Here is a 20,447-nt window from a genome sequence, read left to right on the forward strand (position 1 = left end):
CAAAGACAGCAGTAGCCTGGCTGTGCTGCATGCATAAAAAAAGAAAAAGGAAAAGGAATGGGACTCTTCAATTACTGAAGGGAGAAGCACTGTGGAAACACACAGGTGTACTCCAAACCGGGGGGGGGGGGGACGGACACCCACAAGGCATCTAGGGAATTGGTGCATAGGTGGATATGGCACAATCAGTGTTAAAAACTGAGAAGAGAAAATAATCTTTTAAGGGGGGCAGGGGCAGCAGTGCACTGCCTGAGATAAGATGTGTTCTGGAGCATTAGTCTCAATAACTATGAGACATCCCATTAAGCTCAGTGCTGCTTCAGTAACCAGTAACTTGCTCCCACCTAAACCACTCTGCATCAGAAAACTGACTTAAGGTGAGGTATAGACTGCAATAGCCATTTGCAGTATATTGAAGGACAAGATGGTTAATGTAGCCCAACCTCAGAAAAAGAAGCCCTTCCGGGAGCACAAAACCCAGTGTCACCAAAGTTGAAGGATATCTCTGCCTTGAATCCTGACTTGAACTAGAGTGCAGAGAGGCATATCTAGGGGGTCGTCTGCTTGTGTTGGGGGTGGGGGAAGGATCTGAGCCTCAGACGTTAGTGTCGGAAGGAAAGGAGAGCAATGCTTCGCCCTGGTTCCTGTGGGCTCAGCTGAACAAATGCTCGGGTAAAGGGTCTCTGCCAAGCAATTTCTGTTGTTCCCAAGAGGGCAGGCTGCCCATTGGAAGAGATCATTTTTGTCCCATATAACACCACACGTTACAGGTGGCCAGGAGAGAAGTTGTCCCTCAATGGATATTTACCTCTTCCACCTCTGCCCCTTCTCTTGTTACAGGATCAGCTTGCATTATATCCCTGGGCCTTTAAGCTGAGGACACTTAGCTTCAGGCCTGTTACTAACCGAACCCTTCTCAAGATTGAATTGCCACACCCTTGTGCACACCAGAGACTCTTCATCACAGGGGGGCCCCGTGATGAGCTGCTCTGCGGGGGTGGGTATGTGTGCATCACCCCCAACCCTGTGCCTCCAATTGGAGGAATAGCATATGTGCCCCCCCCCCCCAAAAAGGACAGAAGACTGGAGGTCGACTTTCCCCTCTGGTTCACTCGTCTCTTGTTAGGCTCTCATCCATTGTGGGAAGGGCCTCCAAGCTCAGCCCCCCATTGACAATAGCCCCACTGCTGTGCACAGTTGAGAAGGACACCATGGTGTGGAGAAGCATAAGGACCAGGACACACAGCCGAATTTTGCTGTTGCTGAGGCGAGACCCTGCAGAAACTGGCAGCAATGATGGGTGGGGCTGGTGGTACTGGTGGTGATGGTAATAGAGATGATAGTGATGCTGTTGCTGGTGAAGGGGAGTGTCATGGTGTTGCTTATGGAATGACTCTGATTCCGTGGATTTGGTGGATGCATTGTAGTTGCTGTCTGGTTGGCGATCACAGGAGTCCCACTGCACATCACAGCACTTTGCTTCTGCGTTGGGAAATTGGTTCTCTAGCAACCCTGGCAAAACACAACAGAAAAGAGAAGGTGTAGAGCAAGTTAAGCCATCCTTAAGAAAAATTATGTATATTCTAAAGTGCTATCAGAAATCTCTCTTGCAGGAGAAATATTATTATGGATATGTGCATTTTAAAAGACGTTTCTAGCCCTTCAAACTGAAATTATGGGCTAGGAGCTGTGTGATCAGCCAGTTCCCCCAAAATGGTTCAAGATGCTGAATTGTTGGTATGATGGGAAGCTTGTTCTTCCCCGTGCTAGTTCTGCGAAGACATTTGTACCAATAGTGATCAGCAGGGAAATAAATCTACAGGAATTTCAGGTATCGACCACAGTGGTTGTTGCAGAGAGGTAGCCGTATTAGTTTGTTGTGACAAAATAAAACAGAAGCTCCATGAAGGGTTGCCAACTCCAGCATGGGAAATTCCTGGACATTTAGGGGTGGTCACTGGAGGAGGGCAGAGTGTGTGGAAGAGAGGGAGTGCAGCAGGGGACATGAGGCCACAGAGCACACTCTCGGAAGCTGCCGTTTCCTTCAGGAAACAGGCTCTGTCGTCTGGTGATCAACTGTAGTACCAGCAGAACTCCAGGTCCCAGCTGGTAGTTGGCAATGGCACCTTGAAGAGTAACAACATTTATATCAATTTACATACTGAGCTAGTATGCATCTCGCTCACAAAATCACCATGATGCCTAGATAATATCATCTGAAATAAGTTCTGAAATGGAAAGAAAAGTGATGGAATAAATGACACATATTCACAGTGGGCTTCCCTGTGGGGACGGCAAAACTCTGGAGACATGCCCGGAGGTCTATGTTCCCACAGGGAGATTGGGAAGTAGTGTGCAAGGTACCAGAAAAACATCTACTGAGATCACTGAGAGAAGAAACTTGGCTAGAGTCGGGTAAAGATAAGAAGGTGAGCTGTGGGCAGAGCACATCCTGTTATTCTAGTTCAGAGCATGCTTGTAGCTTTCGATATACAGGGCAGGGGGAAGGGAAAAGGGGAGAGTGAATAAAACACTGCTGAGCCAGTCCGGGTTAGACAGATTCTGCAGATCTGTGTCTCATGTCATTCTTGAACCCTCAAGCCTTCAAGTGGTGCCCGAACAAGGACCTCACCCCCCAGGAAAGGCTTCATCTCACCAACGCCTGGCATAGGCCCCTGAGTGTACTCCTCGTCATGTTTTTACTACCCCTTCATTGGTGAGTATGGGTGGAAGATTAACACTGCCGCAGCAGAAACATTTGAAAGAACTAGTTTTTAGCCCAGAAGGCCGGCTGGTCTGTGTCTTCTGCGTCCCTTACCCAACTGCTTTTGGAAATTCAGAAACAATGCCCTTGGTACCCTGAGGTTCCCTAAAACTTAGGGACTGGGAAAAGATTGGGAAGACTTTTCAGGCTGAGCCTCGGGCTCCCGTGGAAGTGTTACATTCCTGGTATCTGTGCAGGTTTGCGGTTGAGGCTATAGCGCCTGTCTCTTCTCAGGCTTCTCTTAAATGCAGTGAAGAGGCCCCCCTGCCTATTCCCAGGGGGCTCAATTAGTTCTACCCAAGCCACCACCACCTCTTGCACTTTATCCCCCCCTGCCTTCAGCACCAACATTGCCTTCGGCACCAACACCCTTAGAGTCTTTACCCTCAACACCTCAGAAGCTGTCACCAGTGGATCCACCAGATAAGCATCATCCGCCCTCACACCCCACTCCGCGAAGTGTTCCTATGGACCACTTAAAGAATCAGAATCCTTCCTTAGAGAAAATGAAAGAGATTTCTGAAATGTTATCTGTGTGTCCGGTGCATCTCACCAGAGACCAAGATGATGCTGGTAATAACATAGTGGAATACAAACCCCTTTCTTACCCTATTTTAACAGAATTGTGAAAGGGAACTCGAGAAATGGGGTTACAAAGTACTTATCTTCAAGGGATGTTAGAGGCTATTATGAGAAATGATGTACTGGTCCCAGAGGACTGGAAAACAACATGCCACATGCTTCTATCTCCAGCTCAATATGTAGTGTGGGATAGTGAATTCCAACAACAGTGTCATATTAGGGGACTAGCCTCTAGGGGTGCCTATACAGATGAGCAACTTTATGGCTATGGGGACTTTGCTCAACCCATTCAGCAAATTGTCCTGCCCGCAACTACCTTGGAGGTCTCGTCTGGTTGTGCCTATTGTGCCTTTCAGCGAGTTCCAGCCTCTGGCAAGCCGCTGCAGACTTTTTCAAGTATTAGACAAAAAGCCACTGAGCCCTACATTGAGTTCATTAATAGACTACAGGAGGCTTTAAAGCGTCAAATTGATAATGAAGAGGCTCAGGTAGAACTCTTGAAGAAATTAGCTAAAGAAAACGCTACTCAGGAGTGTCGCCATTTAATAACTGGATCGGGCAAGGATCTCTCTCTTTCTGATATGCTTAAAGCGTGCCAGGAAGTGGGTACTCAGTCCCACCAGGCGAACCTGCTGGCAGCAGCTATACAACAAGGCCCCATGGTTTTTTCTGATGGGGGGAGGCAGCGAGGCGCTATTGTATATCAACAAGCCGGGGTCTGGCAGACCCAATATACTGCCCCCCAGGCGACCCCGCAACGGGCCGAGCTAGCTGCTGCTATTTTAGCTTTTCAGGGTTTTGACGCCTGTCCTTTCAATTTGATTGCTGACACTCAATATGTAGTCCGGTTAATTTCTAGCCTCCCCGGGGCTTATGTTGCCCCTAGAGTGGACGCTAACCTCATGGCGCTTTTTCTTACCCTACAACAACTCTTGCAAGTCTGGGAGCATCCCTGCTATGTGGCCCACATCCACAGTCATTCTGGCCTCCCCGGCCCCTAAACAGAGAGGAATGGCAGGGCTGATCAGGCAGTGCATGGCCTCTTCACTGATCCTGTGGAGAGCCATCAGTTTGGTATTCCTTTGGGGGAGGTCCAGGCCATTGTGGCTTCCTGCCCCCATTGTGCAGGCTTTTCCCACTGACCTGAGGGGTTGTCAATCCTCATGGCCTGGGTCCTTGTGAACTTTGGCAGATGGATGTTACTCATGTAGCCCCTTGGAAATATGTGCATGTTTCTGTTGACACTTTCCCTGGTGTGCTTTGGGCTACCCCTTTGCGTGGTGAAACAACTGCTCATGTCATTTCCCACTGTATTCCCACTTTTGCAGCCCTGGGCCATCAGGCCAGGCTGAAAACGGATAATGCCCTTGACTATACCTTCCAAGCCTGCCAGCAATTTTGCACCCATTGGGACATTGTTCTCTCCAATCGCTCCTTCAAAACTATTTTAGAAAAAACACCTGAAAGGGGTGAAAGGTGGTCACGTCCCAAATCAGGCCTGGATCATGTAACAAGTACATCCGGGCTTATTCACTTATAATCATTTAATTTTTTCTCAGATCCCTGGAGCTGTCTCTTCGTCAGCCTATGACCGGCACTATTGCAGCCGGCCACCGCTCCCTCAGCCTGAAGTTTTCTACAGGGCTCTGCCTGACCGCACTTGGTTGGGCCCGGTCCCCTTGTTGACCTGGGGGAGAGGGTATACTTCTGTTTTGTCGCCCACAGGTCCTCTCTGGGTTCCAGTAAAGTGTGTGCGTCCAGCGCATTGCCACGGCTGAGGACCGTGCAGGCCCCCCCGGTGACTTGGGGTGCCATGAAGCGAGTGATCTGCGATGCGCAGAGGCTGCTCCAGGAGCAGGGCAAGGAGTTGACACCCAAGAACCTCTATGTTGCTCTCTTTGCGGTTATTACTGCAAATTCCGGTCGCACCTAGTCTGCAATTCTCTATTTGCATCCCACTAATGCAAGCTTTCCCATACATCAACAGTCAACAGGAAGACTCTGAGAACTGGAGCCCAGAGTACTGTTATCAAGTCTTTGGACAGCAGTTTCTGGACCCTTTGTAGTCTCCATACGGGCCGGAACTGGTGGAAGGGCCGGTTGCAGATTGTCTAGTCTGGTTCTATTCTGATCCCACAGACTCTCCCTTTGGGTGGGGGAAGGTAGAATTTCAGTTTCGCAACCCCGACTAGCATGATGCGTGGAAGCCTCGGCTGTTTTTCCAACAGCGGCCAGGCTCTCCAGATCTAGTCCGGGTGTGGGAACACTCTCAAGGCTGCATTGCCCTTTCTGAGGAACACCATCCCCCCTCCATAACTGACTGCAGCTTTTGGCATGATCTCTGGCGTATGCATTGCCAGGGTCTCCATGGCGACTCCACCGACTCCTCTGATTACGAGTCCACCGACTCTGAGGCAGAAGAGGATGAAAATTGGGGAGATGGCGAGCCAGCAGAGGGGACAGTTGTTTGGTGGGATTGGGTTATTTGTATTCTGTGGGTACCCACAGGAAACACTCTACAACCCCCTTTGAGGGAAAGGATGGCTTTCAATATCTGGGAGAGGCTTGCTAATGTGTCCAATGTTACACATTTTTGTTTGACTAATTCTGTGGTTTCAGGAGATCTGCTGGGCACCTGTCTGATTTCTGTGTGTAAACCAGTTGCCAATATAACGGGAGATACTCAGTTTTCTAATTTCCCAAATATGACAGTGAACTATGCTACTATGCCCAATTGGGGGGCTGTAACTCCTCAAGTACCTGACTCCACCTTATCCATCCACACCCCTTACGTAGCCAGTGGCAATGATACTACTTGTGCCCGCATTGTTCACTGTACTAACCGTGCCCAGCAGTGTTCTAACATACCGTGTTTCCCCAAAAATAAGACACTTATATTTATTTTTTCTCAAGAAGACACACTAGGGCTTATACCACAAATGCATAGAAATCCTGCTAGGGCTTATTTTTGGGGTAGGTCTTATTTTCGGGGAAACAGGGTAGGACCTGACATACTGAAGCATACACCTATGGCTCCTCCTGTCCCCTTTTCCTTTTAGGCTAGCAGTAATGACTTCAGCCTGGAGCATTTCCTGCAGAATAATGACCGATGTGGTTAATGGCCCCCAGCCGAGACCTGGGCCATCAACTCCTCTTAACCAGCCATTAATCTCAAGGAAATGCCTCCCATCTCAATTGTTATTGCAGATCTCTGCAGGGAGAGCAGATCTCTGCAGGGAAAATAAAGTGTATTTTCCCCAATCAAAACTTAAATGCCACTGTGAACTTCTCAATGTCATAGTGTCACACGGTATGTTAAACAGATTAAGAAATTATTCACTTCCATCTCTTTGAGCATCATTTCCCAAAATCGACTGAACACTATTATTGTAAGTGCTCTGTCTGTGTGTGTTTACTTTGCAGAAGAATTCAAAAATTTAAAAGCTTCCTTCATTATGCCAACTGTTCAGCTCCCTTTGTCGCCCCCTGACTCGGGCCTACCCTCTTCAGGTGGCTGTGACCTGGCCTTATGCCGACTCAGACGAGCCTGGGGATGAAATTCCACTCTTAGCTGCACACTAAAAAAACAAAAAGGGGTGGCATGTGGGGACGGCAAACCTCTGGAGGTATGCCCGGAGGTCTATGTTCCCACAAGGAGATTGGGAAGTAGTGTGCAAGGTACCAGAAAAACATCTACTGAGATCACTGAGAGAAGAAACTTGGCTAGAGTCGGGTAAAGATAAGAAGGTGAGCTGTGGGCAGAGCACATCCAGTTATTCTAGTTCAGAGTATGCTTGTAGCTTTCGATATACAGGGCAGGGGGAAGGGAAAAGGGGAGAGTGAATAAAACACTGCCGAGCCAGTCCGGGTCAGACAGATTCTGCAGATCTGTGTCTCGTGTCGTTCTTGAACCCTCAAGCCTTCACTTCCCCAAAGGTCTGTACCCCGAATGGCACTGCTTGAGAGGTGGTGCCCGCTCAGTGGCATGGAGACCCAGCTGAGCTCTGAGCAGGAGCAGGAGAAGGAGCTGCCAGAGGGGTATTTTTTTACTTGCTTTCAGCTGAGTATTTGTCATGGTCAGGTCCAGTGCACAACAGTTAGTAAAGCAGGTCGGAGAGCCAGTCCAGGGTCAGCCAATAATTCAGTCAGAAAAGCCTTACAATCAAGTCCCAAACAGTTTAACACAGTCGCAGTCAAAACATACCAAGAGTCATAGTCCATAAATCACACTGAGTCCGATAAGGGCAGAGCGGAAGTCGTAGTAAGGGAAACACTTAGGGTCAGTTAGCCATAAATCAGGAGCAGGTAAACAGATGCTGAAAGTCAAACACCAATCGAGTCGAAACCGAAGAATCCGCAAGATCTGAAGCAAGGTCACACAGAGTGTCTGGTCAGCACGGTTTGCTCAAGGCAATAGGTCTGCTGAAATAGCATGCTGGCTCATTATCTCATTAGCTCCCTGAAACAATGTCCAGGCTGCTGCCAAAACTCAGGGCTGAGCGAACGTTGAACACACAGGCGTGCAGCCTTTCGCCTCTCATTCAGCTCCTGACGCCTTCGGTCTCGGAGCCTGTTGACAGGTGGAGGAGATTCTGGTAGGTGCTCGGCAACACCTGATCAACCTCAGGTGGCTCTTGCTGGGTGGTATCCTCCTCAGGACTTACCGTTTCTTCTGTTAAAGGAGCCAAGTCCTCCTGTCCCTGGCTGTCAAGTCCTGCTTCTGAGGCCACGTCGGAGGCAGGCATGACAGCATTCAGTATTTAAGAAAGCACCTTGCCAGAGGCACGAGCCTCTGGCACAAGCCGAAGGGCAAGCAAAAGGGCTCTTTGCCTGTGGCTCTTAGCCTAGGGACTCTTAGACTAGGGGCTCTGTAAGAAGCCCAAGAAGAGCCAGAAAGCCAAGGCCCCAGGCTCTTTGTCTTTCCCGTAAAGTAATTTGACTTCGACAAGAAAAACCACATAAATCCAAAGGGTTTTAAAAGGGGGATTATATTTACTTATTTTAAAAGAATTATGAAGCCAGAATGCCAGCAGGGGGTTGGGGGCTATCCAGTGTTTTGTACGGAGTGTCACATGTATGACTATCTGCCCACTGGACAGAAATCTTGGGTGTGTGCTCGGTGCAAGGAGCTCCTGGTTCTCAGGGAACGTGTTTGCTCCCTTGAGGCCAAGGTGGCTGACCTGGAGAAGCAGAGACAGTTAGTTAGGCGAACAGAAAACACTCTTGGGGACTTGATAGATATGTCCCACTCTGGATCTGGCAGCACCGCCGCTGTCAGGGAGCATGACGGTCAAGAAGAAAAAGGGCACCGTGCTGAGGATAAGGGGAATGTGCCCTCAGAAGGGACCTCTTCCCCAGCTGGTGAGCGGCTCTCCTTTTGCACCAAGGAACCATCCCTGAGCAGGGTGGGAGGGGGGCTCTTGGTAGTGGGTGATTCGATCCTTAGGCAGGTAGACAGCTGGGTGGCGAACCCGCGTACTGACCGTATGGTGACTTGCCTGCCTGGTGCGAAGGTAGCGGACATTACGCGTGTTTTAGATAGGCTGGTAGATAGTGCTGGGGAGGAGCCAGTGGTCGTGGTGCATGTCGGCACCAACGATGTGGGGAAATGCAGTCGTGAGGTCCTGGAGGAGAAATTTAGGCTGCTGGGCAGGAAACTTAGGTCCAGGACCTCCAAGGTAGCCTTCTCAGAAGTGTTACCTGTTCCACGCGCAGGGCCGGAGAGACAGGCAGAGATCAGGAGTCTCAATGCGTGGATGAGACGATGGTGTAGGGGGGAAGGGTTCAGGTTTGTTAGGCACTGGGATACTTTTTGGAACAAGAGGGAGCTGTACAGGCGAGACGGTCTCCACTTGTCCCGAGAAGGAACCAGGCTGCTGGCACTTAAAATCAAAAAGGTGGCAGAGCAGCTTTTAAACTGAATATTGGGGGAAAGCCGACAGGAGATGAAAAGTCTCTGGTTCGGGTTGGCTCATCTGAGAGAGGTGAGGGGGTACCGGTTGCTTTTCTACAGGGAGGTGGATTGAAATTGTCCACAGAGGCCATGGCTGGTGACATGGACTGCCGGACAACGACTCGAGATAGCAAGAGGAAGGATGCAGGCTTAACTTGTAAGGGAAATTACAGCTGTTTCTATACAAATGCTAGAAGTGTCCGAGGTAAAATCGGGGAGTTGGAGTGCTTGGTGTCGGAGGGAAAAATAGACATTGTGGGTATTTCTGAAACTTGGTGGGATGAGGAAAATCAGTGGGACACAGTGATTCCCGGTTATATATTATATCGGAAGGATAGGGGGGGAAGGGTTGGAGGTGGGGTAGCTCTGTATGTCAGAGAGGGTATAAAGTCTAGAAAGATTGAGAGGCTAAGTGAATTGGATTCGCTTCTGGAAGTTCTATGGGTTGAAATAGGGGGGCCAAAAGGAAACTTAACACTGGGAGTTTGTTATCGCCCACCAGATCAAAAGATAGAGGAGGATTATAAAATGATGAATGCCTTAAAGATAGCAACTAGACAAAAACACTGTGTAATAATAGGTGATTTTAACTACCCACACATTGATTGGGTCAATATGTGTTCTAGTCGGGAAAAAGAGATTGAGTTTCTAGACACTCTAAATGACTGTGCTATGGAGCAGATGGTCACGGAACCTACCAGGGGAGAGGCGATCCTTGATTTGGTCCTAAGTAACACTCAAGACCTGGTGAGAGATGTAAAAGTGATTGCACCGCTTGGAAACAGTGATCATAATGTTGTTGAGTTCATCATTTGTACAAATAGAGAATTGGCCAAAAAGACTCACACAACCATTTTTAACTTTAAAAGGGGTAATTTCTCTGATATGAGGGGACACGTGGGGAGGAAACTGAAAGGAAAAGTAGAAAGGGTCAAAACAATTGGGGAAGCTTGGGATCTATTTAAAACTACGATCCTAGAAGCTCAAAAAATATATATTCCGCAGGTTAGGAAAGGCACAAACAGGTATAGGAAAAAGCCTGCATGGTTAACAAACAGAGTAATGGAGGCTGTAAAAAGTAAAAAGAATTCCTTTAAGCAGTGGAAAGCTAGTCACAGTGAGGCTGATAAAACGGAACACAGGCTATGGCAAATAAAATGCAAGTCTGAGGTCAGGCAGGCAAAAAGGGAATATGAGGAGCATATAGCAAAAAACGTAAAAACCAACAATAAAACTTTCTTCAAATACATTAGAAACAGGAAACCAGCCAGGGAGGCAGTGGGGCCCTTGGACGACCAAGGGGTAAAAGGAGTATTGAAGGATGATAGGGAAATGGCTGAGAAGCTAAATGCATTTTTTGCCTCCGTCTTCACTGTGGAAGATGAGAAGTGCTTGCCCACTCCAGAACCACTGATTTCAGGAGGGGTGTTGGAAGACCTGAGTCAGATTGAGGTGATGAGAGAGGAGGTCCTAAAACTGATAGACAACTTAAAAACTGAAAAATCACCAGGCCCAGATGGCATACATCCGAGAGTTCTGAAAGAACTCAAATGTGAACTTGTAGATCTCCTGACAAAGATATGTAATCTTTCCTTAAAATCTGCCTCCATTCCTGAGGATTGGAAGGTAGCTAATGTCACTCCCATCTTTAAAAAGGGTTCCAGAGGAGATCCGGGAAATTACAGGCCAGTCAGTCTGACGTCGATACCGGGTAAATTGGTGGAAACCATTATTAAGGAAAGAATTAGTAGGCACATAGATGAACAAAACCTATTGAGGCAGACTCAGCACGGTTTCTGTAAGGGAAGATCTTGTCTCACTAACCTGTTAGTGTTCTTTGAGGGGGTGAACAAACATGTGGACAAGGGGGATCCAATAGATATTATTTACCTTGACTTCCAGAAAGCTTTTGATAAAGTTCCTCATCAAAGGCTCCTAAGTAAGCTCAAAAATCATGGGATAGAAGGACAAGTCCTTTTATGGATCAAAAACTGGCTAGTTCATAGAAAACAGAGAGTGAGTGTAGGTGGGCAATTTTCTCAGTGGAGGGTGGTAAGCAGTGGGGTACCGCAGGGATCAGTACTTGGTCCACTGCTTTTTAACTTGTTCATTAATGATTTGGAGATGGGAGTAAGCAGTGAAGTGGCTAAATTTGCGGATGATACAAAGTTGTTCAGGGTGGTGAAAACCAGTGAGGATTGTGAGGCACTCCAAGGGGATCTGTCAAGGATGGGCGAGTGGGCGTCAACATGGCAAATGGGGTTCAATGTGGCCAAGTGCAAGGTGATGCACATTGGAGCCAAAAATCCTAAATATAAATACACATTGATGGGGTCTGAACTGGCAGAGACTGATCAAGAGAGAGATCTTGGAGTTGTAGTGGATAACTCACTGAAAATGTCGAGACAGTGTGTGACTGCAATAAAGAAGGCCAATGCTATGCTGGGGATTATTAGGAAGGGTATTGAAAACAGATCAGCCAATATAATAATGCCCCTATATAAATCAATGGTGAGACCTCATTTGGAATACTGTGTGCAGTTCTGGTCACCACACCTTAAAAAGGATATTATAGCTTTGGAAAAAGTGCAGAAAAGGGCAACTCGAATGATAAAAGGGTTGGAACACTTTCCCTATGAGGAAAGGTTAAAGCACTTAGGGCTCTTTAGCTTGGAGAAAAGACGACTGAGGGGTGACATGATCGAGGTTTATAAGATTATGCATGGGAAAGAGCAGGTAAAGAAAGAGGTACTTTTCTCCCTTTCTCACAATACAAGAACCCGTGGGCACTCCATGAAATTGCTGAGCGGTCGGGTTAGAACGGATAAAAGGAAGTACTTCTTCACCCAAAGAGTGATTAACACATGGAATTCACTGCCACAGGAAGTGGTGGCGGCTACAAGCATGGACGGCTTCAAAAGGGAATTAGATAAGCATATGGAGCAGAGGTCCATCAGTGGCTATTAGCCACAAGGTATAGCTATTAGCTACACGGTATAGATAGGGGCTCTGGGGCAAGTGATGCTCTGTCTTCTTGGTGCTTGGGGGGGGGGCAACAGTGGGAGGGCTTCTAATGTCCTGGCCCCACTGGTGGACCTCCTGATGGCACCTGGTATTTTTGGCCACTGTGTGACCGAGTGTTGGACTAGATGGGCCTTTGGCCTGATCCAACATTGGCATCTCTTATGTTCTTATGAGCCTATAGCCAAGCGAGAATGCTTCTTTCCTACTCAGTCAACCCTCTCCTGCACTACAGACAGAGTGAAGTATCCATCGCTTTTCAAATCTCAGAGTACTGAGAAATAAAGAAACTGAGCTTGACTACAGGAAGGTAAATATGACAAAATAAGGGTAACTGAGACTTTGTGGAGCAGTCTCATGAGATAAATGTAGCAATTGATGGGTATAAGGTGTTCAAAAAGCAATAGGTGGAAGAGAAAGGGAGGGAAATTAGCATTATATGTAAAAAAATGTGTATACCAGCACAGAAATCCAAGGGAGTGAAAAGCAAAGCACCCTGCAGAGCATCTGGGGAAAACCAAAGTGGAAAAATAATAAAAATTGTATTCTGGATAGAGTTTATTCCAGGATGCCAAACTAAGGAGAGGATTTCTTGTTGGGAGACAATCTCTGCTATTCCTTGTTTCAATGGCCACTCTTCCATCATTTGGTGGCCACAGTCCCTACACGTCTTTCGTGAACCAAAGTTGAATACCAGCTCACTTCTTTGGTCATGTAAGTAAGGTTTGGCCTGGCCTGCTCTGGCTCTTCATCAGAAGGTTTTACACAACTGCATGCTAGTCAGTGTATTCCATGGCCATCCAGTTTGGCCAGCCCTGGCACAAAAAGAAAAACTTGGTGACAAGACTCGGCCAGGTACAGTCAGCTCTGCATCTATCATTCTAAGATTTTAAAAATCTAATCAAACTACAATACCCTGTTGTGTGGTCTTGATGTAGCCTTGAAATCAAAGTACCTGAATATTGCCCTGAGGGCATATTTGTGCCTTGGTTTCCCTTAGAGTTGCCAGCCCCCAGGTCTGGGTCCCCTGCCTCTGGGTGCTCCAATCCACTGCCAGGCAGCTGGCTGGTGGGGGAAGCCCAGTCCCAAGCCCCACCCCACCCCGAGGGCACGGCCACCCTTTCCCCTCCCCACCTGCAGAGACTTAAAGGGCTTCGGCTGATTGGAGGGGAGCATGTGGCCCGTCAATCAGCCGGAAAGCCCTTTGAATCTTTCAGCAGGGAGAAAGAGGCGCTGTTGCCAGCCGCAGCTCCACACAGAGGAAGACACTTTAAAGGGTCTTACTGCTAGTGGGGTGGGTCTTATTTCCCCGTGGTGGTCTGGACTATCTAGCCAGGTGTCAGCAGCTGGAGTACTGAGTCCAGTTCAGGACACCACACTTTAAGAAAATACTGTTAGACAAGTTGGAACTGGTTCAAAGAAAGGCAACAAAGATGGGTGTAGGTCTGGAAAACAAGTTCTACAATCACAAGGAAAGATTGAAGGAACTCTGTATGTTTAGCCTAGAGAACAGAAAATGGGAGTGGTGGTCACAACCTTTAAATACTCTGAAGAGCCCTCTAGAGGGCAAGACTAGATATAGATCTAATGTGTTTGGTCATACTTATGGGGATCAGTAAGAGGTGAGTCTGCAGTAACGAACGACCAACAAGATTTTATCACTTTGTACTGAGATAATAAAATCAATATCTGAATATAAGTACATATGCGCCATCAAGGCACAGCAAGGGGCTTTGGAGGCAAATGAGGAGCATGGATGGTTTGCCATTACCTTCTTCACAGTCTTCATTGGTGGTCTCCCATCCAAGTACCAATCCTGTTTAGCTTCTGAGCTCTGACAAGATGGCTGCCTTCTATCCCTGATATCTGAATATAGTTAATTTTGAATTTATTATTTATTTCTTTTTAAATTTTAGTCAGTTGGGAAAACAAGTTAGTGGGTTTGCATTAATCTATTTAATATATTTACACACTGCTTTTCTGAAAACAGTAATCACTCAAAGTGGTTTACAATATCAAAGACGTGTAATTAGGAATTTCAGAGCTAAAATCAGAACCTGAGAGTTAAGAAAACTAGAATTAGCTCGGAGAAGGCTTCAAATGTAATAAGAAAATGGAATTTAAAACTAAGTGGTATTTCAAAAGAAGCTGAGAAAGTCTCATGTTTTAAATTTTGTAACCTCAGTATCTGCAGCTAGTCAGTGTCTGTGCAGTGGAAGATTATGGTTTTAAATCAAGTTATGCATACAATTTGGCTCTACTAAAGGATATACTGATAGAGTGAATCAGTTTCAGAATGTGAGAAGTCATTATAAAACATTATTAGTCAGGATAAAAGTTAGTGATAAATAGTAAGGAGAAAGATCATCTTCATCCTGACACTATGCTGTTGTTCAGTTGCACAGTCTGACTCTTTGCGACCCCATGGACCACATCATGCCAGGCCCTCCTGTCTTCCACTGTCCTCCAGAGTTTGCTTAATTTCATGTTCATTGCATCAATAACACTGTCTAACCATCTCATCCTTTGCCATCCCTTTCTTCTTTTACCTTCAGTCTTTCCCAGCATCAGGGTCTTCTCCAGTGAGTGCTCCCTTCTCATTTGGTGGCCAAAGTATTTGAGCTTCTGCTTCAGTATCTGTCCTTCCAGGGAACAGTCAAGGTTGATTTCTTTTAGGATTGACTGATTCGATCTCTTTGCAGTCCAAGGGATTCTCAAGAGTCTTCTCCAGCACCATAATTCAAAAAAATCTATTCTTCGGCGCTAAGCCTTCCTTATGGTCCAACTCTCGCAGCCATATATTACTACTGGGAATACCACTGCTTTGACCATATGGACTTTTGTTGGCAGAGTGATGGCTCTACTTTTTATTATGCTGTCTAGGTTTGCCATCACTTTCCTCCCAAGGACCAGGCGCCTTTTAATTTCATGGCTGCAGTCACCATTTGCAGTGATCTGGGATCCCAGGAACGTGAAGTCTGTCTCTGCTTCCATGACTTCCCCTTGTATTTGCCAAGGAGTGATGGGGCCGGATGCCATGATCTTAGTTTGTTTGATGTTGAGCTTCAAGCCCACTTTTGCGCTCTCCTCTTTTACTCTGAGCAAGAGGCTCTTTAGGTCCTCTTCACTTTCTGCCATTAGAGTGGTATCATCTGCATATCTGAGGTTGTTGATCTTTTCCCCAGCAATCTTAATTCCCGCTTGTGATTCATCCAGGCCAGCATTTCGCATGATGTACTCTGCATATATATTAAATAAGCAAGGCGACAATATACATCCTTGTCGTACTCCTTTTCCTATGCTAAACCAATCAGTGTTCTTTTATACAGTACAATACATTCATAACACAACATGCAAAAACCAAGGAATGTAAACTGCTGAAAGATGACAGTTGTATAACCAACATAAATACAGCTTCTAGTAATACCATCACTGTTCCAGCTATTTACTACATTTATCATACAGTGAACCTGGTGGATTGAGCGTACCTTTGTGCAGGGTCTTTAGGACTAGTGTGGTGGAGACCAAACAGTTAGAGAAAATCATGACTTGTGTTGGGGTGATTAGAGGGTAGGGACTAGGTATGTTGTTATAGTTTACAAAAACAGCCAACTGTGATATTGGGATTTGTGGGGAGTATCTCGTGTTTCGTCATATAATTTATAACTGGTGCCCAACGTTGTATGAACTTTAAGTGTAGTGTATTGCTTGGTGGTTGGGTTTTCTGGTGTAAGTCCGCTATTTTAGCCATAATGAGCTGTTCCCAAAGTTTGTCATGCCAGCGTTGAAACTGAAAGCGTTGGGGGAGTGGGGGATTTCCAGAGGGCAGCTATTGTTATTTTGGCCATTGCCAGAAGTATTGCTGTGAGGTTCCTTGCCTCTGTCTTGATGGAGTTGTCCCATTTGTTCAGTAGCATTACTTCTGGAGTGCAGGAAATGTGTTGAGAGGTGATCTCGTTGACCCTAAGTCTCACCTCGTTCCAAAATTGATAGATTCTCGGACAATCCCACCAGCAATGAAGGTACGTACCCATCTGCCCGCATTTCTTCCAACATGTGGGGGAATTGTTCCTGTTTATTTTTTGCAGTTGATTAGGGGTCATGATCCATCTGGAGAAGGTAATGGCAATGTCCCAAGGAGCAGGCGTCTTTCCTCCCAAGGAGCAGGCGTCTTATAATTTCATGACTGCTGTCACAGTCTGCGGTGATCTGGGATCCCAGGAACGTGAAGTCTGTCACTACTTCCACGACTTCCCCTTCTATTTGCCAAGGAGTCATGGGGCCGGATGCCATGATCTTAGTTTTTTTGATGTTGAGCTTCAAGCCCACTTTTGCGCTCTCCTCTTTTACCCTGAGCAAGAGGCTCTTGAGGTCCTCTTCACTTTCTGCCATCAGAGTGGTATCGTCTGCATATCTGAGGTTGTTGATGTTTTCCCCCGCAATCTTAATTCCTGCTTGTGATTCATCTAGGCCAGCATTTCGCATGATGTACTCTGCATATATATTAAATAAGCAAGGCGACAATATACATCCTTGTCGTACTCCTTTTCCTATGCGAAACCAATCAGTTGTTCCATATCCGGTTCTAACTGTCGCTTCTTGGCCCTTATACAGGTTTCTCAAGAGACATGTGAGGTGGTCTGGTACTCCCATCTCTTTAAGGACCTGCCATAGTTTGTTGTGATCCACACAGTCAAAGGCTTTAGCATAGTCAATGAAGCAGAAGTAGATGTTTTTCTGGTACTCTCTTGCTTTCTCCATAATCCAGCGAATGTTGGAAATTTGATCTCTAGTTCCTCTACCTCTTCGAAACCCAGCTTGTACTTCTGGCAGTTCTCTATCCACGTACTGTTGAAGCCTAGCTTGTAGGATCTTGAGCATGACCTTGCTAGCGTGTGATATGAGTGCAATTGTGCGATAGTTTGAGCATTCCTTGGCATTGCCCTTCTTTGGGATTGGAATGTATACTGACCTTTTCCAATCCTGTGGCCACTGTTGCGTTTTCCAAATTTGCTGGCAAATTGAGTGCAGCACTTTAACAGCATCATCTTCTAAGACTTTGAATAGCTCAACTGGAATACCATCACCTCCACTAGCTTTGTTGTTAGTAATGCTTTCTAAGGCCCATTTAACTTCACATTCCAGGATGTCTGGCTCGAGGTCAGTGATTATACCGTCGTGGTTGTCAAGGACATCGAGGTCTTTCTTGTATAGTTCTTCTGTGTATTCTTGCCATCTTTTCCTAATCTCTTCTGCTTCTGTTAGGTCCCTACCGTTTTTGTCCTTTATCATGGCCAGCTTTGCATGGAACGCTCCCTTTATTTCTCCAATTTTCTTGAAGAGATCTCTAGTCCTTCCCATTCTATTGTTTTCTTCTATTACTTTGCACTGTTCATTCAGGAAGGCCTCCTTATCTCTCCTTGCTGTTCTCTGGAAATCTGCGTTCAGTTGGGTAAATCTTTCCTTTTCGCCTTTGCCTTTCGCTTTCCTTCTTTCCTCTGCTATTTGTAAAGCCTCATCAGAAAGCCACTTTGCTTTCTTACATTTCTTTTTCTTTGGGATGGTGGTGATTGCTGCCTCCTGTACAATGTCACGAACCTCCGTCCATAGTTCTTCAGGCACTCTATCTATCAAATCCAGACCCTTGAATCTATTCTTCACCTCTACTGTATATTCATCAGGGATGCGATCTAGGTCAAACCTGAATGGCCTCGTGGTTTTCCCAATTTTCTTCAGTTTAAGTCTGAATTTTGCAATGAGTAGCTCATGATCTGAACCACAGTCAGCTCCAGGTCTTGTTTTTACTGACTGGATAGAGCTTCTCCATCTTTGACTGCAAATTATATAGTCAATCTGATTTCGGTGTTGCCCATCTGGTGATGTCCATGTGTAGAGTCGCCTCTTAGGTTGTTGGAAAAGGGTGTTCGCTATGACCAGTGTGTTCTCTTGACAAAACTCTGTTAACCTTTGCCCTGCTTCATTTTGCTTTCCAAGGCCAAACTTGTCTGTTATTCCAGTTACCTTTTGACTTCCTACTTTAGCATTCCAGTCCCCTATGATGATGAGGACATCATTTTTTGGTGTTAGTTCTAGGAGGTGTTGTAGGTCTTCATAGAACCGGTCCACTTCAGCCTCTTCTGCATCAGTGGTTGGGGCATAGACTTGGATTACTGTGATGTTGAATGGTTTGCCTTGGAATCGGACAGAAATCATTCTGTCATTTTTGAGATTGTATCCCAGTACTGCCTTTTGCACTCTCTTGTTGACTATAAAGGCCACACCATTTTTTCTACGAGATTCCTGGCCACAGTAGTAGATATAATGGTCTTCTGAGTTAAATTCGCCCATTCCTGTCCACTTTAGTTCACTGATTCCTAGGATATCGATGTTCAGTCTTGCCATCTCATTTTTGACCACGTCAAGCTTACCTTGATTCATAGATCTTACATTCCAGGTTCCTATGCAGTATTGTTCTTTGCAGCATCGGACTTTCCTTTCACCATCAGACACATCCACAACTGAGCGTCCTTTCGGCTTTGGCCCAGCCGCTTCACTCTTTCTGGGGTTACTTGTACTTGTCCTCTGCTCTTCCTCAGTAGCATATTGGACACCTTCCGACCTGAGGGGCTCATCTTCCGGCGTCATATCTTTTAGCCTTTTGATACTGTCCATGGGGTTTTCTTGGCAAAAATACTGGAGTGGGTTGCCATTTCCTTCTCCAGGTGGATCACGCTTGGTCTGAGTTCTCTGCTGTGGCCTGTCCGTCTTGGGTGGCCCTTCACGGCATAGCCCACAGCTTCATTGAACTGCGCAAGCCCCCTCGCCACGACAAGGCAGTGATCCATGAGGGGCCACAAGTGATGGGCCACTACATAAAAGTGCCTAACATCTGGTGACACTCTGGACAAAACTCTATGGTAGAATTAGCTTCAAACCATAGAGTTTTGCCCCCAAAACAGAGTGTAGCCCCCACGATGTCACCAATATGTGTATGTCACTTTCGGGTGATGTAGGCACGTCACTGACATCCCTGACGTGTACGTCACCTGGAGGGGGCATAGGAACGTCACGCTTCTTCCCTCCCCTCTCTTCGAGCCTCCTTGTAAGTCCACCGCCGGCTTGTGGGCCAGACTTGGCAACCCTACTTTTCTCGTAGGGCTTGGTCCCCAGGCCCCTGATCATCCTTGATCCCGGTCAAACGAGCGGGATGATCCACTGCCAAAAGGAGGCAAATTAGAGCCGGAGCAAAAAGAACCGCGGGAGTGCAATCTGACGTGCCCCCACGGCTCTATGCTCTGGCAGCTGATCAAATGTTGTGCAGCAAACCGGCAGTAGCACAGTTGTGCGCATGCGTGGGATGGGGAACGGCGCTGGCTGCGACGGGCTACCAGCGCTTCCCCGACCAGACGCCTGGAGTTGCCGCACATCATCCGGAAGGTAGTGCTCTGTTGCTAGTACCTTTTAAATGTGCATTTTCGGGCCGAAGGGACGGATCGGGGATGGGTGCGTGATGCTTCCCAGATGTTGCGGTGTGCTTGATGCGCCCCCGATCTGTCCCTCTTGCGGGGCAAATCCTCCTGTGTGACCGGGGCCCTCATTGCTCTCTTCTGTTTGGAGGCTAAGGCCTTCTACGGCTGTTACCTGCTAGCACTGAAACCTCTGAATATGGAGGTTCTCATTAGTCACTATGGCTAGTAGTTATTGACAGACCACTCCTCCGTGAATCTCTCTAACCCACCTTTAAAGCCACCTGTGCACAGGGTCATCACTATATCCACTACTAACTCCAAACCAGTGGCACCAATGGTCCAAACAAGATAGGACCAGGCCAGACAGGACTCTGAAAGAATATTCAACCCCTTGCCTTGCTTTCATCTAACAGGGGGGGGGGAACCTTACTCCCCCAATACCTTGGTAAATTTTTTCCTCCCTATTTCTTTCTTTCTTTCTTTTTGCCCAAGGAACTTTTCAAAGAGTCGGGAGAGATAAGAGGAAGCAGGCAGGCATCTATCACATGTCATCCTTATCAGTTCTAGAATGGCTGCTTGCTTAACAAGACTGAAGGAGATTCATTTTTTCCCAGCAGGCTGCCAAGGTGGGTGGAAGTCAAAACCGTATTCATTAACC

The 20,447-nt window shown here is 46.8% G+C and overlaps 1 protein-coding gene across 1 annotated transcript in view; it reads right to left on the bottom strand.

Annotated features, from left to right (window-relative positions):
- Positions 1–1,090: 1,090 nt before the first annotated feature.
- The window catches only part of LOC107120581 (transmembrane protein FAM155B-like), a 54,183-nt gene continuing 34,826 nt past the window's right edge, over positions 1,091–20,447 (bottom strand). Inside the window, exon 3 of the mRNA XM_015423309.1 lies at positions 1,091–1,512. Within this exon, the coding sequence (XP_015278795.1) occupies positions 1,109–1,512 (404 nt within the window). The 3' untranslated portion in view covers positions 1,091–1,108. The remainder of the gene's footprint in view (positions 1,513–20,447) is intronic.

The sequence above is a fragment of the Gekko japonicus genome, unplaced genomic scaffold (genome assembly GCF_001447785.1).
Source record: "Gekko japonicus isolate JY-2015 unplaced genomic scaffold, Gekko_japonicus_V1.1 scaffold1277, whole genome shotgun sequence".
Taxonomy (NCBI): Eukaryota; Metazoa; Chordata; class Lepidosauria; order Squamata; family Gekkonidae; genus Gekko; species Gekko japonicus.